At 38.7% G+C, this 25,223-nt stretch overlaps 1 protein-coding gene across 7 annotated transcripts in view; it reads left to right on the plus strand.

The window, feature by feature from the left end:
- The window catches only part of crebbpb (CREB binding lysine acetyltransferase b), a 37,971-nt gene that overhangs the window by 4,167 nt on the left and 8,581 nt on the right, over positions 1 to 25,223 (plus strand). For 2 of the 7 annotated variants that reach the window (XM_016673515.1, XM_016673518.1), the window contains exons 2-18: positions 7,408 to 8,027; positions 13,829 to 13,996; positions 14,765 to 15,017; positions 17,153 to 17,266; positions 18,666 to 18,905; positions 19,026 to 19,125; positions 19,235 to 19,375; positions 19,454 to 19,571; positions 19,682 to 19,856; positions 19,971 to 20,033; positions 20,251 to 20,366; positions 20,805 to 20,990; positions 21,082 to 21,438; positions 22,351 to 22,539; positions 22,621 to 22,801; positions 24,395 to 24,513; positions 24,606 to 24,845. In XM_016673515.1, the coding sequence (XP_016529001.1) occupies positions 7,408 to 8,027; positions 13,829 to 13,996; positions 14,765 to 15,017; positions 17,153 to 17,266; positions 18,666 to 18,905; positions 19,026 to 19,125; positions 19,235 to 19,375; positions 19,454 to 19,571; positions 19,682 to 19,856; positions 19,971 to 20,033; positions 20,251 to 20,366; positions 20,805 to 20,990; positions 21,082 to 21,438; positions 22,351 to 22,539; positions 22,621 to 22,801; positions 24,395 to 24,513; positions 24,606 to 24,845 (3,380 nt within the window). The remainder of the gene's footprint in view (positions 1 to 7,407; positions 8,028 to 13,828; positions 13,997 to 14,764; positions 15,018 to 17,152; positions 17,267 to 18,665; positions 18,906 to 19,025; positions 19,126 to 19,234; positions 19,376 to 19,453; positions 19,572 to 19,681; positions 19,857 to 19,970; positions 20,034 to 20,250; positions 20,367 to 20,804; positions 20,991 to 21,081; positions 21,439 to 22,350; positions 22,540 to 22,620; positions 22,802 to 24,394; positions 24,514 to 24,605; positions 24,846 to 25,223) is intronic. The other 5 variants (XM_016673517.1, XM_007556400.2, XM_016673516.1 and 2 more) reach the window with 3 other exon arrangements.

The raw sequence follows: 25,223 nt of genomic DNA on the forward strand, positions 1-25,223 counted from the left end.
GAATTGTACATTTAATTAATTGCACACCTCTACTCTGTTTGGCAAGAAAAAAAAATTGATTTGTACATCTGTGCTTTGAATATGTTACAACCTTCTGTTGTAAAACTGACACATAATTTAAAGAAAGTTAATTATGCACATGGTGATAAAAATTTAAAAGTGGTTGTGGTTTTATCATAATAGAAAGCGTTCACTGGAGCCCTCGTCTTCTGCAGATGTAGACTTCACAGATAAAACAGGTTGCCTTGCCGTTAAAGCACCTTAGATGTCCCTTAAATATTTTTAACCATTTACCTTTTGTAGCAGAGACGTGTGTACCATGTTGTTGTGTGATTTACTACAGGCTCGTCAGTCCAGTTAGACCCCCAGCTACAGGCCCCAGTTCAATGGCAGGACTAGTCTTTGCCGCTGTCCTGCTGCTATATCTCACTCTGGTTCTTAACAACTCTTATTGGGCTTTTTGTTTTTAATGCCTCTGTCTTGGGTTTTGTTTTACTTTTTGTTCTTTCAGACCATTGTTACCAAACTTATCAACTTCTCACCCATAAATTAAACTGGAAAAGACGCCGACTGTTGGTTGAGTACAGTAGTGTCACCCAACATATTTTTTTTGCCCGTCGCCATTTTGTACCCCACTGAGTTCTGCCGTTTAGTTCCCAACTTCTTTAGGTGCAAAATGTAACTTTCTACATGTTGGGTTCTAGTTCCACAGTGAGTGGAAAAAGGATATAAAATAAGTTAGATTTTAGCATTTTTATGATTTTGGCTTTATTTTTTTTATAACAGAAATTGATTTTACTTTTTGGTGAAGTCCCGACCCCAACTTTAAGCATCTGCGGTCAGCCTACAGTCCGTCCTTTGAAGGGTCAAATCTGAGTTTGAAATTAACATAGCATAGATTTCTCATCTCTTCAGATCAAAATTTCAAGCAGTTTAGCTGTTAACGTGTAATAAATAAGAAGTGTGTTCATTGTAATAAGTTCCCTTTTCCATGTGGCGCAGCATCTGTGGGAATATTTGCTGACTCAAACGCGGACTTTTAGCATCAAACAGTTACGGCGCAGAATAGCATGACACAAAATGTGTATGAACAGCAATTTTTAAACAAACTAGACCTCAGCAGTTTGAAAGACAGGAATTCCCACCTTTGTTTTGTCCAATATTTGGCATTTCATTTTGGTCAAAGCGAGTTAAAACGGGGAAATGTTGCAGAGAGAATTAACACACACACACTGTAGGATACCCCTAAACTTGTCTTTGACCACATCCTGGCAGATCAGAGCGGCGTTGACTGACAAAACAAATGGTTATTAAATGGGATTTTTCTATTGAGCTAGAATACATTTTTCCAGACTTCATGTCAGCTAATGAATTAATATTTGTTTATGCCTGATTTATAGATTGGTTGTATTTAAGTAGGGCTTTTGTTTTGAATTTTCAACATGTTAGTTCAGCCTCTGGGCAACTCAGACATAATCCCTCATTGTATGAAGGACAAGTGATTTAATGTGAAGGCCTGTAGATGGTATACATAGACTTCATGGATTCAATAAATGCAGTTTTTTTTTCTAAGATTACATAGTAAATCTGTAATAATAATTTTTTTCCTGTTCTTTTCAGTTAAAATTAATCATCAAAAAAATCGACGATTTGCTTACTCCTAATATCTGCAAACATAAATTGATTCCACTTGGGGCTCATTTTCATTTTTGGCATCGGGACGGAGGAGCACGCACGCTGAGCTGTTGCTCACGGACACAGATTAGCAGTCTTTGATGTTTATGTTAATGTGTGACAGTTTTTTATGGGGCTCCAGACTCGTGTCAGTGTGTGTTTGTGCCCGTGGCCACAGGCCAGTGTCAGGCTTGTGTTCATTTGTACAGCTGAATGGGCGCGTCGACACCACGGGCAAGTTTGAGCCACTCGCTAACGGGACTGCTCACCTCTTGGGCTTTTTGCTTGGTTTCTTTGTCTCTGAGGACCAACATATATGTTGGCATCTGAACAATTGGAGGAGGGGGAAGCATAAAAATATTCCCTTTTGCAAGATTAGTAATATTTTGGCAGATAGCTGATGTCTTCTGTGGTGGAACTGATCGAGATGAAGGGTGGGTGTCGTTGGAAGCCACCCAGATACCCTTTGTCTCCTCTCTACGCCTCTTCTTTTAACATTTTGCATTTGCCACGTGTGTGCCAATATTACTGTTGTTTTATGGGGTTTTTTGTTTTTTTTTTGAGAGGATTTCATTCTTTAATATTTGTGTGAAGAAAGGATGGGGTTCCTATTTTCTTCAACTTTTAGTGTTCATGTACATTTTTCTAAGCAGTTATGATTTGTCTAATGCTGCTTACACAAGCAGAGCTGTATTTTCACAGCTTTACTTGAGTGGCGTGCTACAAATTTTGTACATTTTTAACTTCGATTTTGAAAAAAAAAAAATTGCATATGTAAAGTTTTACAGATGTTTTTGTTAATTAGATTCATAGGGATAAACTCACGGTTGTTTTCTCCAACTTAGGATGCAGCATATTTCACATAAATGCAAGACCAATCAAAATGCAGACTTTGATTAGCAGATGATTAGTTTGCTTTAAGCTAGTGATAAGGCCAGTGCTTGACTAGGGAACAAGACAATAAGACTCTACTTTATGAATTGACTTTTAAAGCAAACTTCTGTTCAAATTTGTTTGACAAGGAAATCAATTATTATTAATTTATCATTTAACTGTGTGTGCACGTGCGTCTAGAAGAAGACAGAGTGACAGCCGTTTACAAGTTAGCATTATTTATTTATTTTTTACCATTTTCTCATGATTGTTGTTTAGGAGCTCAAAGCAGGGCAGTAAAACCACAAACCTTTGCTGAACTAGAAATGCAGGCTTCATGATACCGTGATGGGCGCTAAAAATTTAAGGGAAGGTGATATGAATATGAATGTTACAAGTTCAGATCAGATACATGTTTCTGTTTTCCTTCTGAATTTGCTGTAATGAGTGACGGCAACAGATCATCTTGCTCAGTCAGTGGACAGTGACTTGTTTTTCAGCTCAGTTGTGTTACTTTTAGAAGTTTTGATTTTGATCTTTGAGGTCACACTTTGCTTCTTTTTGAACAATCAGCGTGTAAAAATCTAAGATTAATGCGGGTTTATTTAGCAGTAAAAACTTACCGTGCTGCTTCAGGACAGTTACCTGGTTTATTGCCTTGTCCTGTAATTACAATTCATAACAAACAAGCTTTCAAAATGATTTAGATTTCACAGCTGTTATTTTTTGTAATTTCAAAATGTGCCGCTCAGCCTAATTCTTTAGACATGAGAAAGATTTTTAAGAAATCTGGCTCAGTTTGAGGTGCCTTTCTTGTCGCTAGAAATTGTGACGAGAAATAATGTTGGCCAAATGATAACTTAGCCAAAACCCCACAATGTTTGCTTCCCATTTCTAAATAAATTTAAAAGAATATAGGAAAGTAATGATGGTAACATTCAAACTGAAAATTTTCAGCATTGTTTTAAGCTTGTATGTTTATGTTCAGAGATGAAGTTGAAGCACATGAAGTGATGCCAAAGGAAACAAAAAAAAAGCATGGAGAAAACAGACAAACCTTGAGAATACTCCATTGTCATATAGATTGTTTTAGAAATGTAACTTTCTGTTTTTTTATAATATTGTTCCTCAGTCAACTACAGTGACAGTGGAAAAGGAAATTGCATATTGAATAAAAGCTTCAGATATGACTTTATTTCTTTAGGTAATTAAGCATTTTCCTGAGTTATGGAGATTAATACTGATAAAACCTCTCGCATCTTACAATCCAGTGTAGTTGCAAAAATATTTTCTGGAAGAGTTCATATTGCTATTTTTCCAATTTGAATATGATCCCCTTTGGGCCCATTGACCTTTCTAATATATACGCGTTTATGACCAAAACAAAGTCATTTTCAGCGACCGGTTACAAATGATATTTGTTGCGGTCACTTAACATTTACATTTTATAAACAACAAATGGAATATAAGAAATTACTTTAAAGCATCAGAAAAGTGTGTACAGAATAATAATAAAAAAAAAGACCCGTTAATGTCCTTCTCGTATCCAAAACAATTGTATGAAAAGGCCAAAATCTCAAGAAAAAGAACAATGGAGTGAAATGGCCATTGTTAGAATTGTCATTATATGCCATTGTTAGAATTTAAAGCAGAGTTGTTAAACTTACCTGCTAATTAATTTAAAACAACAAAATTATTCCTTAGTCAACATTTCAAAATGTTCTTGTACAAACAATTGGCAGACTAAACATTAGCAAATGTCAACAGCAGCCTGTTGTTCATTTGCAGAATGCAGCCCTTCAGTTTTTACTGAGATTTCATGTATAAACAAAAATGAGTAAACCTGTTGTATTTAAATGTACTGTAAGCTGTTCTCTTTGTTGAATTCAAGCTGTGTGTTTTAGAGTTTCAACATGAACGAAAAGCCAACATTTTAGGCTTTCTCCAATGTAGTTTTTGAATACCTTGGAAAGGAAGAAAACTTGGAGTCTTCTTCCCTCAGTGACAACTTTCACAGCAAAGAAAAGCATATTTAAAATTGGGGCATATAAAAAAAAATATAAAAAAAATTAAAAGAAACATTTTGAATACAGAAATATGGATTTAATAGAAAAATATATTTAATATCTGCTTTAAGGTTGTGAATTTCAAAAGGTACTTTTAAACTAATAAGGTTAATCAGAACACATATTGTAATTTCTCAAAAATGACCGTATATGGTGAGTTCACTTATTAAAAAAAAGAGAAAAAATCTGAATTTTGGACTGACTGATCATCACTCAGGGCTAACAAAGTTTACCTGAAACAGATTTACATTTATTCCCATTGTGACAGACAAAATAAACACGGCTGCTGTCACCGCACTCTGAAGTTTTCCTTCTCAATTGTTATCGCATAATATTATCTTTGCTGGGAGCACCAATATTTGTTGCTCTTGGGTTTTTAACAAAATAATTTAGATTCCGTTATACTTTTTATGCTTCTATTTTGACTTTTGTATTGCTTTTTTTTTTCATTACCATAAAGCAACTGTAGTTTTTGCTTGTGGTTACACATTTACTCTCATACTGTTTAATGTTTAGTTGACTTTGCAATGAGTGCATATAATGACAACTAATTAAAAAAAAAACACTGAATTTACATATCTAATTCACCTTCTGCCAAATTTTGTTTGTGAAAAAAAAAACCCTGAATATTTACTCTGTAAAGTTAAACACCACAATGTAGCTTCTCATTAGAAGCAGCCCCAGTTTCTTTGTGGGATGGCTTTTGCTTCCAGTAAACATAACATCTTTTTTGTTTGTTTCTTTTTTCTTTTTTAAACTGCTCCCTCCATTAAATGCCAGATTGTCTATTTGTTTATCTTTCTGGCTGTTAGTATGGCAGCACCATCCGGCTGCGTAGCGTATGATGTCAAAGTTCCCAAGTTGAGTCTTTTGATTAACGGTGCTTTATTTCCTTCAGCACACTTTTGGGCTCAACTGAAATTTATAAATGTGGTTTTAGCCTTTATCTTTGGAAAACTGAAGTGTCTAATTTTCCTAATTACTGTGAAAATGCGTCATTAAGAAGTGGGTTGGATTCCTCTTTTGTTATAAATCAGTGGCGACATAGAATAAGGTGTGTGTTGGGGTGTGGTTGTTTTTTATTGGCTTGCATACAAAAGCGCGCACACACCTACACAAGAAGGACCTTGGCATTGCCACGTGATTTGGGCTTTAGACTTCAGTATTTTTATTGGTAGTTGGTTTATTTGCACAACTGCAAAGCTGTGCTTCCCTGTCCACTCTATTGCAACTTTTAGTTCAAACACAACATGTCACTCGATTGTGTGCTTTCAGTCTGTTTTCGATTGAGTACACAACAGTTACTAAAATGATTTTAATTCCCAGAAAATAGCGTTTTTGTTTGATTAAATACATGTATACATGTTGATTTTTTTTTATCTCTTTCAAATAAAAAAGCCTTCCTGACAAATAATGCCAGCTGAATCATTCAGTTTCACAAATATGAGAGTATGTGAACATGCTATTTTGACGTCACTGCTAATATTAAAAATGACCAAAATTTTATTTATTTTAAAACAACATGTCAAGAAAGGCAGCTGCTTTTATGTATTGAAAAGAAAAGTCACATTTTATATTCTTGTGAATTCCCAATAAATGCATTTAGTTTTGCCCTTATTGTACAGTAGAGGTGTTCAACCTTTTTGTCACATGGGTTAAATCATAAAAAGTAACCAGAAAAATCACACTTTTAAGAAAGAAAATCACAAAAATGGTTTCCTTTTTTTGCTCAACAATAAACTAAGTATGCAATGTTTTAATTTGACAAATAAAGTAGTCAGATGTTTTGTAAGAAAAGAATATCAATCATTGAACACCAAAAACTTAAAAGTAGGTTTATCTTATTTTTAAAAAAAAAATTAAAAAAAATCCGTGGGCTTATTTGATACTAAATACAAACAAATTGATTTATTTTCAGCAATAAGTAAGAGTCAAATTTAGTTTACTCCTCCTTTGAACATTTTTGCTGTTTTTATTAAAGTTTTATTAATTAATTAAAAGTAAATTTGGATGAACCAAAATTTGCTTTAGCGTAGAAGGAACTGGATAGATATTCACAAAGAAATTAATGAAAATGTAGAAATTGGGGTGTAAAGAGACAAAAACTTTGTGTACCAAACATTTTCCATTGCAAAACTACGAGGGGGAAAAAGCGTCGGAAACCGTTCAAATGGTGAAGACCGCTTATAAGGATGACGCTGTGTCAAGCTCAAGTTTACTCGTGGTTCACCCGCTTTAAAAATGGTGAATTGTCAATTGATGATCAACCGCTTTTTTCCCGAGCAGGAAGCAAAACTTCACAGCCGCGCGCTGCTCATGAAACTTCTCCATGAAGAAAAACGACGGCTGGACAAAAGAATTTTCTTCTTCCAAGAAAATTCACTACGGGTCGACGAAACCTTCCACATTGACGCCACTTGGCACACTGATTGAGAAGGCGTGGTTGAACAAATAGCTAGCGGCAGAATCGTGTACTACAAAAACTGCGCGTGCAGCAGCGTCATTCTGGAAACTCTTGGGTACCCCCTCGTATTTTAAATTAACTGTAATAGTTTTGACCAACATTAAAACAAAACAAACAAACAAACAAAAAAAAAAAACCAGCCTCCATCAACCTGCTGGGCGTTTGGTGGGGAGGTCAGTAAGAGGAAAGATTACAAATGCTTGATCCAGGTTCGCATTAGTAATGTGTTTTATTGAGCTACTTTCTCCAGCAGGTACTATTGTAAGGTTTAGTTAAAGCCCTTGGAAGTGAGGTGGCTAACTTTTCCTTTTCCCTCCTGTCTCTTTTTAGATCTTGTGTCGTTGCTTGATCTGGAAAACGACCTTCCTGATGAGCTTATCCTCAATGGAGAGTCGGGAAACGGGCCGTCTGCTAACTGTGGTCCAAGTGGCGTGCCACCTGGTCTCAACTCTGCTATACCTGATGCCGCCTCCAAACACAAGCAACTTTCTGAGCTCCTGCGACCCGGAAGCTCGTCTATTCTGGGGGGTGCGCTCAATTCTGGCAGTCCCCAACAGGGAGGCATGGTGGCGAGCCAGCTGGGTGCGGTGCTGGGCAAAGGGCCTCTGGGCCAGGGTTCTCCCAATCACCAGTCGCCCCAAGGCCAGAAAGGTGTTTCCACTGGACAAGGAAATGGAGTCATGGGCTTTAACCAGACAATGTTGAACAGTGGTCAGGGTCATGGCGTTATGGGCCAAGTGGGACAGGTCATGAATGGTGCGATGGGACCAGCAGGCCGAGGGAGACCTGGGCCTGGCATGCAGTACCAAGGCCAAGCAATGCAGGGGACACAAGGAGGCGCTGGACCTGGTGTTGGAGGAAGTGTGCTGGCAGAGACTCTGACCCAAGGAGGACCTCAGATGGGTGCACCGCACACCATGAACGCCCAACAAGCTGGAAACATGAATAAGGTGAGTTTAAAAAAAAGAAAAATAGAATTTGTCTGACAAAATATGAGCACATTTTTTGATAAATTTAAAAAGAAAAACTCATTAAATAGATTCATCACAAACCCCAGTGCTGTCTTTTAGCATTTCTGTTCATTTTCATGATTGATTTACAGCTAATGAACACCAATAATCTTATAATGCATTTAAAATAGTTCTTTTTGTATTCACCACACTTTTGTCTTCTACGAAGCTTCCCATTATTAAGTTTATATACAGCATATCGTGAACAGTCAGCTTCTTTAACTATGACCTTTCTGGCTCAGCCTCCTTGTGGAGGATGTCGGTGCCTGTCTGCTAGAAAACAGTCAAGTCAGCAGTCTGTGCGTGGACCTGAAGTTACAACCCGCATTAAAACTGATCTTCTTTATTTTGAAACTAAATCATTTATTGAGTTGGATTTGTGTCATTCAACAACCGTTCATATGCTAGACCTTTCCTGTTCTACATTGTAATCTTGCATTTATATTTTGTTTTTGTCTAACATTCAATCTTATAATCAATCTGTTAATTGCGGCCTTCTTCACATCTTGGCAATATGAAATTGGATCAAGCTGTGAAAATGTTGCTGAAAACTCGTTGCTTGGCATTCGTGCATTGCAATCTTTGAATGAGCAGCGGTTTGTATTGTGCTCTGCTGGTTTTATTGTCTCCGAATATCTACAGTTTCAAGCACTTTGAAGTGCTCAATGCGAGAAATTGTTCCTCCGCTTGTCTGAGAGATACAGGGCTTTGTGGTTTGAAAGGAAGCCAAGATTAAAACCAACAGGCTAGCTCTCGCTGACATTGTTACAGCAGACGTCACCACATGAAACAAGCCCCTCCTTTCCTGTGCAGACGTATGCAAGTTAATTTTTCCCTATGTGCTTCAGAAATTCATTGATTTGATGCCGTTTTGTACGCCGTCTTATCAAAATTAGTTGGGGCAGAGCGAAGTGAGAGGAAAGTTACACAGTGCAACAAATAAAAATCTAAAACGTTGGACATGCATTTGCATTCATCGTCCCTTTAATATGATGCCCCTAAATGAAATCCCATGCGACCAGCTACGCCTACAATTTTCTAGTTAAATAATTAAATCGAAGTCACATCTGCACAGCTTAAAGTCTAAACGCAACTGTTATGGGAAGGCCTCAAAAGTGATTATTGGAGATCTTTAGTGAAGAATCTCCATCCTGAAAGACCAAAACACACAGCAGACAGGTGAGGGAGAAAGTTTAAACGAGGTCAGAACATCTCACAGAGCCAGTCTGTAATCTAAAAATGAAAGGACTGTGGAACAACTAAAAACTGCTGCAAATGGCACGAGACCAAAGCATCGTCTTGATTTACTTGGCAGATTGCGTAAAAGTGTCAAAAATGTCTAAAGAAAATTGTGCAGCCTGTGTTCTTGGCTTCTGTTTGAAATTAAAAAGACTGTCGTTTTCTCTCTTTTCTTTATGCAAACAATTTTAGTAGAAATTTTAAAAAAAATCTGAGTAAACAAGCCATTTTGAATGTTTGAAAAGGTCCAAGACCGATGTGTCAAATATCAAATTTTATTGTTCATCACTTTTAGTTGTCCATTTGATCTGTCCTTCCCTGGAGGCAAATGTTTATCTTAAATATAAGAACTTGATTAGGAAGTTCCAAACACTTGAGGACAATGAACATGCAAAGTTTTATACGCATTGTAAGAGATTATTAACAACACTTGAAGAAACGAGGCTCACAAGCTGAGGGAGGGGAGGCACTGGAGGCTTTCCGTTGCTGCGTTGCCTTCCTCTTGCCCCGGCCGACAATCCCCTGATAAAGGCAGTTCATCAAGTGGGAGAAGCCATTGGTAGGAGAGGCTAGATGTGTGAATGAGAGGCAGACAAGCATCTGTGGGTTTTATGTGCAGGGGAGGGGGAGGGGCAGGCAGGCAGGCAGGCAGGCAGGCAGCGGTGCAGTGCTCATTTGTTGTGCAAGCTGGTCTTTCTCTGTGTGTGTCACGTACCGTTTTTCTTTAGCCTGGGCAGGGCTTGCTCTGTCGGGCTGCTTAAGCCACGGCAGAAGAAGAAAGTCGGGACCGGCAGCAAACCGCTTTATGCCGGGAACGTCTGTTAAATTTGTTGGATTAATTAATTTCTTAAAAATATAAGTACTAATCCACTTCTGTTCTTTTTGACTGTTTTCCTCCCATAGATTTGAGCTCCATGTGCCTCTAGTTTCCTTACAGTGGTCCAGTTATTGAAGAACATACGTAATCCTTACATTGGGAGCAACTAATTATAGAAAAGCTTAATTGAGAAAGAAAAATGCTGAACATCCTGCCAACAAGTAAAGATGCTCAGCATGTCTTTACCTGTGTTGCATTTAAAAATGTTAGCAACACAAGCTAATTTTCATGGAGGCTCTGCTCAACAAATCTCTCAGCTAAGAGCTTTTATTCCTCATATTAAATGGAAATGAAACGGTAACTTTAAAATACATAAGAGTTGTTTTGTGAACCATTCTAGTGCTAATGCAGACAAAATATACCACAAAATGTAAGTACTCCACTATAGTACTTACATAGTAGGGAGTGGTGATAATGATTTTTATCGTAATATTCTAATATATCGAAGTGTTTTATGTTTTGAAGTAAAACCAGAATAAGTTATCTGTTAATAAACCTCTTCTGTCAACATTAACATTAGAATTTTGCAGTGCACAATTGTTGCAAATTGTTAAATGTAAGTGCATTTATTGATACACTTATATTATCAAACTTTAAACAAAATGAATCTGAAAAACGTATCTGTTTTGGATCAGTCAGTCAGTTGAAGTTGGACCCCATTGTTGCAGGATAGATTTCTAAAGACCAATAAATGATGCAATATACATACCCATTCCTATGAAATGTGATGCTCCTTGTAAAGAAACCAGGTATTCACATAAATTGTATAAAATACTTTTTTTTCTCTGCCCTACATGTTTTTTTTATTAAATGCCAAATATTATTAGTTTTTGAGAATTCTTACTTTCTTCAAAATGTTGACTACTTCAAGTGAAATTTAGGAAAAACTGCGTATTTCAAGAAATCAGCCAAGTTATCATGATTCTCCTTAATATTTGGATAAACTTTCCAGATGACTGAAGGTGCCATGTTCATCTGTGTGAGAATATCCAACCATCCTACTTTTCTGGGAGGGTTGCATGTGTCAGAGAGCAACAAAATTTGCATATCAGCTCCAGAAACATCATCAGCCACAGTCAAAAGAGTCCAGTTTAAGATTAAACCAAGTCAAAAAGCATCATAAAAAGACAGATTACAGATTACAAATGTGCACACAGAGAGAGTTAAATTTTTACGGACATTTCCTGAGGTCTGATGAAACTAAATTAGAATTTTTACACCATAATGGCCATTGCTACATTCTGAGGAAAAAGAGAAAATGCTTCAAAGCCTGAGAGCACCATTCTTACTGTGAAGTATGGGGGTGGCAGCACCGTGTTGTGTGGGTGTTTTCCATCTAAAAACATAAAGGGGAAATAATGTCGTAAAATCTCCAGACATTGATTGTCAAGAACTTAAAAGATTATTGAGTATATGTGTATTTGACAGGGACCATTAGCATTCTGCCAGAATGTGACTTTTGGACAGAAAACTGTTGATTTGGTCCCAGTTTTATCCGTCATATGTTGAGGAAATATATGTAAATGTTTGATTTTGAAAAATGAAAACGCATTACTTCACATTATTGCTGCATTTAGAAAATTAAAACAATTTCAGTTTGTTGACCATATTTTAATGCCCGTTGAGAAGAATGAATTTGATACCAAAAAACAAAACAAAACACATGGTTGTATATTAAGCTTCTGTTTTGAATTAGAATTGGGAAATTCCCCCTTTGCTAGGCTGCTATCTTTTGTGTGTACCAAACATATTATGACACTTCAAAATAGGCTTTATGTTGGATTTTGTGAAAGAACAGTGTTTCCCCTAGGGACTTTTGTCTTAAGGCCGGGGGGGGGTTCTGCAAAGACAAAAATTACCTAGACAGGTAATGTTTTCATTGTTTTCTTTTCATAGCAGCAATCACTTTGTAGAGCAATTGTTTGATGGAATCCAGGTAGCAGCCGCTAATACAAACTAAATATATTTAACAGCTACTGAAGAAGTACTTGAACACGTCTTGAATACGTCTACATACGTCTTGAATACGTCAAATTTGAGAATTTGTCTTCCTCTAATGTATTTATATGTTTCTCTTCGTGTCTATAGTTTTATCTATCTTCTTACTTCTGTCTTTATCTCATCTTTTGCCTGTTTCTGTCTCTCTGCGCTTTTCAGTCTTTGTCTACTGTACCTTTCTCTCTCTCTCTCATGTACATATTTCCTTACGAAGCTCAGTCTTATACTGCCAGAGGGAGCATTTCCCCTCCGACAGCCAAGCCAGGTCAAAACCTTTTATTCAGTGATGATGACTGTATTTTTGCTGTTTGTCAGGAGCAGGGCGTGAAGCATTTGGGCTATATTATATGTTTGTACCTGAGACTTGCTCCTCTCAGGTAGGAAAGGAAGCGCTTCCCTCAAAATGAAAATGAGCTGGTTTGAAAAGACACAGATATGCTTGCTCGGTTTGCAAGTTTCTGCAACATGTTTTCTGTTTGTGTGTATTCACCAGCACGCAAGCACATGATCTGCACGATCTAACCCTTTCATCCATCTTTTATAAAATTCGTAATTTCATAATAGCGAGCGGAAAGTAGAGGAGCGACCACTTAGGGACAGAAATAGCTCATGATGTGATCATCTGGCATTATTTACATATTTTAGATATATGTTTAACTTTGAACCTTGGATCTTTTTGGGGTGACGGTAGGAGAAATGCTCAGAAGTATTTTTGATGGGATGCTCTGCACCTTTGGCATTCTTGTTTTCTTATTGCGTTTACTGCCAACATTGTGTTGAGACTTTATGTACATGTCTCTTTGCGCTACTGGGGGATTGAAAGTTGCGTTTTGGGACGATCTCCGTGTTTCCGTGTCGACATGGGTACTTTTGAAACCAACAACCTGTTAGGAAAAAAACATTCCTGTGTGGACGGGACCTAAGATAAGTCAGTGTGGGTTAAGTGCAGTCAGCATCATCATTGCACTCTAAATGAAATGATCTAAATGTTTTCCTAATAACACCCAGCCATAGCTGAAGATAATTTATTCAGGTTTTAGTAAATTGAAATAACTTTTCAATAGTGAGTCACCTGCATTATGGGCTATTAGTGAAAAACACAAAAATGGACAATTGACACCTTATCCTTAATATGGTTGGTATCTTACAGTTGTTTTTGGTAGATAATATTACCACAGCTGTTCTTTTGAAATGATGTTGGGAGAGTGGATTCACTTCTATCAGTACAAATCCCAACTCCCCTTAAGTTTCCACCATTTAATTAGTTACACAATTGCGTATGTTTCTTACTAGACGATGACATAAGTGAAACTGAAAGAATATCAGAGTTCAGAAATTCGTAATTTCATTCGTCCAAGACTGAACAGAAATGTCATGGTCCGTCATGGACGATAGGTTTACTTACTTCTACTTAGTTGCACATGGCCCAAATTTGGCAGTTTGGGTAAATTTAACCATCCAAAAATCTTTTTATTTTTTTTTTTTTTAAGAAGTGCTATTTTGTTGTGAGAGAAAGCCAGCCAAGCTCCCTGATTTTAACCAGTCGGATGTTTGGGCAGGAACGGAGAAACTGCGATATGCTGAGACTCGGCCTGTGACCAGCCATTGTCCTGTTTGCTCTCTGTAGATGGTGATGTCAGGAGCTCCGTTCGGCCAGCAGTATGGCCAGGCCGGGGTGCAGCAGATGGGGACAGCGGGGGTCAATGCCCAACAACTCCAGAACAAGACGGCCCTTTCTAACAACCTGCCTCCATTCCCTGCTGACTTAAAGGGAGCTGGGAATGTGCCAAACATGGTGAGTGTTTTAGCCCCTGCATGACCTGCTGCCTGTTGTCTGATTTGCGTATTTGAAGTCATCCTTCAATGCTGTAGGGAAAAAAAAAATACAGTTCAGTGTTGGTTTTATTTTGTTAATATATGCTTTACTTCATAATTTCTTTAAAATATAAACTGTAGGTTTTAATAACACTCAAAACAAAATGCAGGATTTATGCAACTCTGTTGGTTTTGCCAACTGATGAAGCAAAACTAAGACTAAAATGACCACTGTTAATTGATTTAAGTGTGGCTAAGTGGTAATCCTCTTTTTGCTCGACAGCTTAAACTTCACAATGTCTGCATTCAGCTGTTGTTAAAATTGGGGTGTAAAAACCTCAATAGTTCACTTCTTTGGTTCATTTCATACCACCAGTTTAACTGAGAGACATTTAAATATGAAGAGAACAGAACATTTGGTGATTTTTAATTCTGACTTTTTCTGGCATTAAAGGTCATTTCCTCAATTTCTAGGGATGAGCATTCCTACATCAGACTTCCAGTTTATTTTTGTTGTTGCTGCTTGCCTTTGCTCCTTAGATGTTTCTTCAGTTTCTATGCTTTTTTTGATCTTTTTTTTTTTTTTTAACTGCTTCTCTCGTTAAACTGCTAATGCCAAACCTCAAGTTTTAATTTTTGCGTTTTATTATGCACATCATTTTCTTTTTACACACTTTTAAAGTTTGAAATGAGCAACATTTGACAGTGGAGTAATATAATAACCATGTGTGTCTGCACGCCTTTGCAGGCCCAGATGCAGCAGCAGGTAGCATCGATGGGCATGGTCCCGGGGGCCGGTGGCGTATCTGGAGGGCCGACTGCCGACCCCGAGAAACGAAAACTCATTCAGCAGCAGCTGGTCCTGCTGCTCCACGCGCACAAGTGCCAACGGCGGGAACAGGCCAACGGAGAAGTGAGGGCCTGTACGCTGCCTCACTGCCGCACCATGAAGAACGTACTCAACCACATGACTCACTGCCAGGCTGGCAAGTCCTGCCAGGGTGAGTAAAAAATTACAATAATAAACATTTACTAATATTAAAAAAAAAAAAAAATCCAAAAATTAGAGTTGACATATTTTTGTTAGCATCAGGTGTGAACGATTAACATTACTAAAACAGAGCTGTCTGTGTGTTTTCCCTTGATAATGTCGATTGTTTGATTTCTCAGTCAGGCATTCTTCAAAACAAACCGAGGTTGAAAGCTCAGATGGAGAAAACAGGAGCTTTACTTCGTTTAGCCTTCCTGTTATCTGATAATCTTGTTCTCTCCCAGCCAAAATGAATCACTGAACAGCTAGTCGAAGAACATAGTTTCTTTTTAAGAAGCTTTTTAAACATATATTTGACATCCTTATAACACCTCACTGGCACTAAAAATAGACATCTTGTTCTTGTCTGAGTGACAGCATCTACACCAAAGAGTGTTGTATTAAGGTGTGTTCACCGATTGGATTTTCTTTCTGATTTTTGAATGGCCAGTTGGTGTTCAGGGCTGGTTGAGATGTAAAACTTTAGCTTCTGCTCATTTCTTGTCTTGTCTGCAGTAGTGCAGTCACTTTTTTATGCTTCAGTTTTGAGCCGAATAGCAAAGGTCATAATTTACTGGTACATTTAATTTGGTCATATTCAAACTAAAGCCACCCTGGCTCGCACCCTGCAGAGTGGAACCCAGCCACTCTGCAGGGTGGCTGGGTTCCTCCTTAGTGAAAGGTTGTCACAGTACACACATTTCAAACTTGATACCGGTACTAAGAAAATTCTCAATACTTGTTACCATTTTCAGTACAGCTGCAACTTCTTTAAAAAAATTCAGTCTTTCAGAAGCAGCTCATTGTTTTGGGCCCGGTAAGCGGCTGCAGGGAGGGGGGGAGCTCAGTGTCTGCTATTGCAGCTCTGCTGCCAGAAGAAGTCTAGCAATTGTAAATGAATCAGTTTGCATAGATTTTAACAAAAATGAGTACATTTGAATAAATTTTTTTTTTTTTTTTTTTAATAAATAATTTTTTTTAGTATTGATTTTGTTGAAATCTTGGATATTTTGACAACCCCAGATGGAAGTAGCCATCAGAGGTCTGTCTGTCTGTCTGAAAGTCTGGTCGTAAATGGTTGGATATCATCAGCAGTAATACCCGGGTAGGCTGTCGCTTTTAAATGATGGAAAACGGCCCAAAGTGTGCCAAAGCATTTTTTTTTCCAGCACTATTGTCCAGTTGAACTGTAGCCACACTTTTTTGTTGTTATCTGACATGATCTGGTGCATCTATTCAACCTGCTGTGTCTTCATAGATGGTTTTCTGCATATCTTGAAAAAAAGTGATCTGCCCTTTCTCCTCTCACTCACAAACTTGCTTTTCACTGAATGATTTGTAAAATTTATAAACCAGAGAGACGCTTCTACTTTAAAATCATATGTCTAGACCAGGTTCTCTGTCACCAATACCCTTCTCTATTCCGATGCTCTCTTTGAACGTAAGCTAGTTATCTCCTTCTTCTTCTCCATGCCCAGATGCCTAAATGAACAGAGGTGCTACCGTAGATTGACTTTTTGCTCTAACAAGTGATTACACCGGTTCACTCGCCCGATAAAACGGCTGCTGTGCGTATCTTGTTCTTTACGTGAGAAGATACAGACAGCAGTTGTTTTGTGTGTAAAGTGCTTTGAGCACAGATGTTGGAGGAGGGTTATTTGATGCCTGTTGAGTGCGATTTCCAGGCAGTTACCCCACTTCCCAGAGTATATAGCAAAACGCCTGCGTGTCCGTGTTTTATTGCTTTAGTGGAGCCGGTTACCTCAGCTGACTGGCTGAACCCTAGTGACTGACGACATCAGCAAACATTAATTTAATCGTTTCAAACTGCTGGAAGGACGGTTGTTTTACATTTAATATGTTGACACTGGTCCCCATCAGACACCCAGGGTCTGTGAACTTTGAACTTTAATGTTTATGCTGTTTCAGTTGTTCAAGTAAATTAAAAGGTACTTTCATGGTTTTACAGCATGTTGAGTAATTCATTTTGAATTGCTGATTTCGTATATATATATTTTTTTTTAATCCTGGCTGATTTGAGTGTGTTGGTTTACTTGTTAATTTGTCTCACTGAGAGTTACTGTTTGCTTTCGTTTTTTTCTTCAGTGGCTCACTGTGCATCATCCAGACAGATCATCTCTCACTGGAAGAACTGTACGCGGCACGACTGCCCGGTCTGCTTGCCTTTAAAGAACGCAAGTGACAAGAGAAATCAGCAGCGTAAGTAACTCCAGGAACGTTTGCTCTGTTGCTTTTATTAAAACATTTTAAGAAGCGCTCAACAAACACCAGCGAGCCTCAAGGAAGTGAGCGTATCATGAAGTGGTGCCACCTGCAGGCCGAGTTTTCCTGCTGCACGGCTGTGCTGGCTCGCTAGCTCCGACGGTGAGAGGATTCCTCTAGAAAGGGAGGGCCTGTAATGTGACACCCAGGGAGGGGCTTGGTGGCTCTGCTATTAGCGGGGGGCAGGGTCTCAGGACAGCATGCTTTCTAATTGGTTAAAAGCCACTATGACAGGTTTAAATCCCCCACAGAGGCAGCATGCTCACTGTCAGCAATCAACACAGCAGGGAGCTGCAGCGGTTTTACATGAGACCTTCTGCAGCTGCCATTTTCTGTTTTTATTTTTTATTTTTATTTTTTTTTATATTATTTTAAAATATTACTCATTTACTAAAATTATTTTCATGACTAAAGTAGTCAAAAGGAGAAAACGTTTCCTTGTGGAGCATTATATCTTTCTAACTCATTTTTATTTTTACATTTTTTACTTTGATTATTATTGAAATAAAACATGCTTAGCAACGTTTGTGATACAAAAGAAGATACAAGAAAAAGATGCGATTTCCTTCTGTTTTCTTCATTTTATCAACTTAATTTAACTTGGTCATTTTGTTGTATTATAATTTTTCCACTAATTAAGTAATATTGGGATATAACGATTTTCTTGGTTGGGATTTTTGAATAATTAAGAACAGACAAAAATGCATCGATGCCAAATGTTTTGTTACTTATAGGTCTTCTAACTTCTTAATTTTTATGTCTTTATTATGTGTTCATTTAACAAAAATACAGATTTAATATGTGGAAATTAATAATTTGCGAGCATTATTGTTTTTTTAAGCCAAAAAGATGCTACATTTTTATATTTCAGTTTTTATAATTCAGTTTTTTAGTCAATATTTTTTTTCTATTTCTTTTTCCCCCTGCTCATTTACATCCATTATTATATATGTTTCAATAATTAAAAACATACAAAAGCCATAGATGGCTCTTGTATGCTTTTATATTTGATCTGGATTATGTTCAATGTTTGGTCATTGTCTTCCCCTCTGATTCAGAATGATATGAACTATTCAGCAACATTAATTTTGAAGTTTTAATAAATAACAGCAAACAAAAGCACAAGATGCAAGGTTTTCTAACTCATATTTTCTTTTCTTTTTGGGTTTTGTTCATTTTTGGACTGATTACTTTTGTGATAATACTTGACAAGCATTTTTGATATAGATCATTTAAATTACAAGTTGCAAAGTTTGCTTATTGTACTTAATAACCTCATAATAACCATTTTTATTCAGTTTTACCAAACAGTGGGTGTGTTCATCTCTCTCTCCAGCCATGTTGAGCTCTCCCGGAGCCAGCCTGCAGAACGCCATCAGTACGGTCGGACCCGGCCAGCCGAGCGCCACAGCCATCAACAGCGCTCCCACACACATCGACCCCAGCTCTATGCAGAGGGCCTACGCAGCCCTGGGCCTCCCGTATGGGAACCATTCCCCTGCTCAGGTCCAGGGTCAGGGTCCAGCTCAGCAGAACCCCCAGGCGCACCAGCAGCTACGAAATATGAACCCACTCGGTATGAAACCAAAAAGCCTCTAGCTGAATTTATTTATGTTTTCTTTTTGTTTGCTTTTCAACCAAACTGATCAGTCACTGTGCTTGTATGTAAACTTATGTTAACGTGCGTTAATATCAGGCACTAATCAGATGAACCAGATGGCAGGAGGCCTGGGTAGCCATTCCTCGGACCAGACGGGCTTGCTCTCCGACTCCCCGCTTCCCTCTTCGCTCAACAAGTGAGCCTTATTATTTCTACTTGACTCAATCCTTACATTTTCTTGGTCTCTGTCCATATTCTGCTTCTTTCATGAAACAAGCCTAAAGAGAAACCTTTCTTCTGTCCAGCAGGCAGCTACTGCCAGATGGATCAGAGGTAGAAGGTATGGGAAATCTCCCTGCTGCCACCCCTCTCTCTGCTACAGGGGTAAGAAAGGCCTGGCATGAACATGTGACTCAGGGCCTGCGCTCCCATCTAGTGCACAAACTGTAAGTCTACTACATAAGCAGGTGTGTCTGTAGAATATTTTGTTGTTCAGCAGATAAACTCAGCTTCTCATCCTGCAGAGTACAAGCCATATTCCCGACCCCAGACCCTGCAGCTCTGAAGGACAGGCGAATGGAGAACTTAGTGGCTTATGCACGCAAAGTTGAGGGAGACATGTATGAGTCGGCAAACAGCAGGGTATTATGATACACTTAAGTTGTTTTATTTATCATTTCAACTCAATGATTGTTTTGTTGTTGTTTTTTTAACCTTTTCTGATCTCATGGTTTTCTTGTCCATCTTATTAGGATGAGTACTACCACTTCCTGGCAGAAAAAATTTACAAGATCCAGAAGGAGCTGGAGGAGAAGAGACGCTCGCGTCTGCAGAAACAGCCGATCATGGTGGGAGCGCCGGGTCCCCAGCAGCCTGGTATGGCTCAGACCAACAGCATGGGCCCTGCACAGGCCGTTCGACCTCCAAGTTAGTACAAACAACCCGTAACACCTTGACTTATTGGTTAAAGCCTACTCACTTTGTTTTCAGATACGAAGAGCAACTTTTAATAAAGCATATTTCTGTCTTGCCTCCCTGCAGATGGACCTGCAACAATGCCCAACATGCCAAATCAGATGATGAACCGTATGCAGGTGGATCAAGGTATGTCTATCAAGTTGTTACATGTTTCTAATTAATATCAGAACCTATAACTGTAAACACTGTGTTGATGAAGCTGTTTAGTAAAGCCCGAGATTGTTGAACCACTCTTTCAGTCAGTTTATTTAGTGCCCCTGCCAGCCCATTCGGGCATTGAAATATTAAATTACATCAACTCCCCTGAAGAGGTATGTAATTGTACATAAATATGTTCCCACAGGAATCAGTCAGTTTAACCCAATGGCGATGCAGAATGCACAGATGCCTCAGGCACCCATGGGAGCGAGGGCTCCTTCCCCAATGAGCCATCCGCAGCAGATGAACATGAACTCTGTGGTGAGATTGGTTTCCCAGCTTTTATGATTATTATTATTATGTTGGGTTCTTTCAAGAACACGTTGCAAAAATCACCTTTTCAACTATTTTAATACATTAGGTGTTTTTGTTTGTTCTAAAGAAATAAAGGAAAGTGAAGCCTAAATTTATTTGAATAAATAATCCACAATAGTGATAATTCACATTTCAGCTGTATAGAAAAGAATAATCTTCAACGTTTCATTTTTTCCCTTCTTGATAACTCTTTCATTAAAAACTCAAACTGATTTCCTCCTCTGCATTTTAGTACAGTTTTTTTTTAATTATGTCTTTGATTAATATCTTGTTCTTTGGTTATGATTCCAGCAGTCTGGTCTAGATTCAGAGTAAAATTCATTTTCTGTAAAAATCCATTTGTTGATGTTCTGATGCGTTTGTGTCATCTCTGCCACTCTTCAGATGGGCATGTCTCCATCCAGGATGCCCCCGAACCAAGGCATGATGGGTAATCATGCCAATAGCATGTCTCAACCAGCCGCCCAAGGCCAGTACCTGCAACAGGGTCAGTATCCTGGTGCTGCAGGTGGAGCCATGAATGTGAATATAGGCATGGGTCAGACTATGCCACAGGCTGCCGTTGCACAGGTGAGATGATCTGTGAAGTTGGATGAAACTTAGTCGTCTGCCCAATAAATACTAGGCAGTGCTAATAGTGAACTTCCCTTTTTTTTCCCAGCAACAACAAACCTCTAACCTCCCTCTGAATGCACTGGGCTCCCAGTTGCCCTCTGGACCCACCACCCAACCCGCCCGGGGCACACCCCCTCCAACCAGCATCAGTCAGCAGCAGCAGCAGCAGCAGCAGCATGCTCCCACACAGGCCCAGGTGCCGCCGCAGCCCTCCACTCCTGGCTCTGCAGTAGGACCCCCTTCCACCCCAACCCACATTCCAAGTAGCCTTCCTCGCCCCCCTGCAGCTATGAGCACTCCCCCTGACCCCTCCCAGCCTCTGACACCCCTGCAGCCTCCCTCTGAGCCCCCCAGCCAGATGCAGCAGCCCACCTCTGTGCAGCCTCAGCACCCTAGTACACCGGTGAGATCCTTGTTCTGCCTGAATGCTAAAAACTGGCTTATACAGGGTTCGTACAGGTGCTTAAAATCCTTGAAAATGCTTAAATTTCAATTTGGTGTTTTCAAGGTTTGGGAAGTGCTCGATTTCTGTATAAGATCCTTGAAATGCTTGATTTTCAAACAGCATAGTTTTGTAATAAAGTGCAATTTAACACTGGAGTAACAGCCTAAATCTGCAAAGTGTTACTTAGATATTTTTATACACCTAATAAAACGATACAAACATGTTTTTTCTCACTGTCTGACGTTACGTCAGACCAAACTTTTCTTGGTTTAGGTCGGTTAGAATTACAAAAATTATTTATATTTTTTAGAAGCTTTTTGTAACTTTCTTTTTATGCTATGTTTAAGCATTACATATAAGCAGGAAGGCCATTTAGCTTAAGATTTGTTGGTATTCTGTCAATGTAACGAATATTTATTATTCCTAATGGCTTAAGGACATATTGGTCAGTGTAATTGAATAAACATTGACATAAATTTTATATGTTAGTTATTGAAATTCTCAGGTGTTAGTGTTTTGTTTCTGGCTTTGTGTGAGAAACATTTTAAAATGTACAATTTTGTTATTTTTTCAAATACCATTTCCCTTTGGAATACCATCACAAAACATTAATCAGAGTAATAAATGATGTAATGTAATAATGAAACTGTAAATTTTTTTTCAGCTCATTTGTATTAGTTTGAAAACTTACCTTGAAAATGTTTGAAAAGTTCTTAAATTTTACTGTGGGAGAAGTGTACGAACCCTGCTAATACCGCCGCTGGTTTAAATACAACTTCCTGGCTGGTCTTTTAAAATCTTCTCATCATTCATCCTTATTTGATAAAATGATTAGTGTAGTGATCATTTTGTCTCTTTAACTCCTTGAAGTTGTCCCAGGCTGCTGCCGGTATCGATAACAGAGTACCCACTCCTGGCTCCGTGGCTGAGCTGAGCTCCCAGCAGGCCCTGCCTGACATGAGCAGCTCCGAGGTCAAATCCGAAGTCAAAGAGGAGGAAGAAGAAGAAGAGGAGGAGGACAGCAAGTCTGGGAAAAAGCAAAATGATGTGAAGATGGAAGTACGTACATTTACTTTGCATTGAAGAGAAATTGGAGCACAGCTGTGAAGGTAAATGTGGGCTTTATTTCTTGCTACCCAGCAGGACGATGAAACCAAACCCTCCCTGGTGAAGAAGGAGGAAACGGATGCAGCAGAACCAAAGCAGGAACCGATGGAGACGGACGAGAAGAAGCCAGAGGTGAAGGTGGAACCCAAAGAAGAGGAGGACGGTGCGTCCAACAGCACATCAGCTGCTTCCACTGCTCAGAACCGCAAGAAAAGTAAGACTGCTCATCCACTTTGACGTTTTATTTGTTGACAATATTAACATTTTAGGACCAGTTTCTGACAACCTGATTTTCATACAGCTTTGACCAGACTTTTCTGATTCTGTTCAAGTCAGATCTCTCCTAAGCTATAATAGAAGGAGATATAGACCCTGCTATAGCCCACCATTAATTATTTATATTGGGAACGAAAGCTATATCATGCCGCTGCAACGTATGAGAGCAGTTAGTGTAAATCAGGATTGTAATAATAAAAAGGTCAGAATGATGACAAAGTGGACAATTAGTATTCTGGATTAAAAATGTCAAACAGAGCTCCCATATATGTATATATGTAACATATCTATATCTTATATAATATTTAACATTTTAGACCAATTTGCTGTTAGTCGGTAAAAGGCCTTTGCGCCTGCAATGTTGCATTTAACACAATATAGATAGGATAGCTTTGCTTGGTGTCTGAATCTATTTATAAGCTGACATTTTAAACTAGCTTTAGCAACTTATATTAGCGATTAGCACAGGTAACATTATTAAAGTCACAGCCTTTGTGTTTATTCCCCAGAGTGTAGATCCTGACCTTAACTCTGGGATTTCCAACTTGTTCATCAGTAGAGGTGGAAGCCTGAAAGTATAAAACGGCAACTTTTGTGTCAAATGGTCAAGTATTCCTTTGTCTGCTGAATTTCTGGCTTTGTTGCATATGGAACAAACCGCAGACATTTTCTGTCCTTCGTTTTCAAACTTCTCACTGACACTGAACATGGCTGACTGTCAGTGCCCTTCCTTCAGTCACTGCAACCTCTCTGAGGATTGTTTTCATCGGTGCAGGAAGGACGAGTTCACTGAGTGATTAAAAAGCCAGATTTCAGATTTTTCAGGAAATCTCAGTTCTGATACAATCCCCTGCTGGTTAAACTGTTATTAAAATGTATTAAATACGTTTGAGTTCAGATAAAAGTGATGAATCATATTAGGACTGCAGCGGTTCAATGTAATCTATTATATTGACTCGAAAAATCTAGTCTTTAGAAATATTAGTCTCCTTATACAACGGCAACGCACCAAGGCAATGTTTCTGTTGTCTGATACCAAATAGACAACATAACAACATAAAGCTGAGCACTTTTTCCAATTGTTGCTCTTCTCCTATGCACATCCATCTCAAACCCTGATAATTAATGGGATCGACGGTAATGACATTTTACTGCTAACAAGTTAGGATCGGCATTAAACGGAGAGTGAAGAATTTGAGGACAAAGCTTTACAGTTTATTAGCTTTTAAGGAATTTAGGTTTCATTACTTAAAGAATCTAAAATGCTCCAACTGATTAAGCCTGGACTAAGTAGCAGTACATTAAACCGATATCATTAAACGCACAGTTTGGAATTTGTGAACATATAAGCAGTATTACTGCAACTACTAAAGGTTTGACCCAACCTAAATTGGCCTAAAAGCCTAATTAAGCCATCAATAAATCCTGATTGTTGCTTGTTTCCACTGCGAAACAAATGGTGTACATAAATGTTTAGGCCGACTTAAGAAAGCTGTTAATTAGTTCCACTGAAGAGTTGTTTTCCATTCAGTTTTCAAACCAGAGGAGCTGAGACAAGCACTGATGCCCACTCTTGAGGCCCTCTACAGACAAGACCCCGAGTCCCTACCCTTCAGGCAACCTGTAGACCCCATGGTGCTCGGCATTCCTGTAAGTGTCAACAATTTCCTGAGCAGACTTATTTATTCCGAAACACAGACCGTGATAGAACTGGGATCTTTGTCTCCCCCGTCTTCCTGCAGGACTACTTCGACATAGTGAAGAACCCCATCGACTTATCCACCATCAAACGCAAGCTGGACACGGGTCAGTACCAGGAGCCGTGGCAGTACGTGGACGACATCTGGCTCATGTTCAACAATGCCTGGCTGTACAACCGCAAAACGTCACGCGTCTACAAGTACTGCACCAAGCTGGCCGAGGTGTTCGAAGCAGAGATTGATCCCGTCATGCAGGGTCTGGGCTACTGCTGTGGCAGGAAGGTGAGATGGTAACACAACGCTGTGCTTTATTTTTTATTTTTTTATTAACAGCACCTTCACTTCACGGTTGTGGAGCTTTGAAAAAGGATTAATATCCCCGTAACTCATTGAAATTATCAATAGATCATTTAATCTGTTTCATTACAGATTTTCTGTGATAAATCAACAACAACAAAAAAACAATGCAAGGTGGAAGGAAAAATTAGGTCGCAGTGGTTTAGATTAAACCATATTTAACTTTAAGAATGGCTTAGTCAAAATCCACAATGAAATCTGATTCAGAATCCGAGCCAGTAAAAATGTCTGTGGTTGTAGTTGGAATAAGTTTAAGAGGATGGAAGTTGATGCTGAACAATTTCAACATGTTTTAGAGCAATT

Source organism: Poecilia formosa, unplaced genomic scaffold, assembly GCF_000485575.1.
Source record: "Poecilia formosa unplaced genomic scaffold, Poecilia_formosa-5.1.2 Scaffold78, whole genome shotgun sequence".
Classification (NCBI taxonomy): domain Eukaryota; kingdom Metazoa; phylum Chordata; class Actinopteri; order Cyprinodontiformes; family Poeciliidae; genus Poecilia; species Poecilia formosa.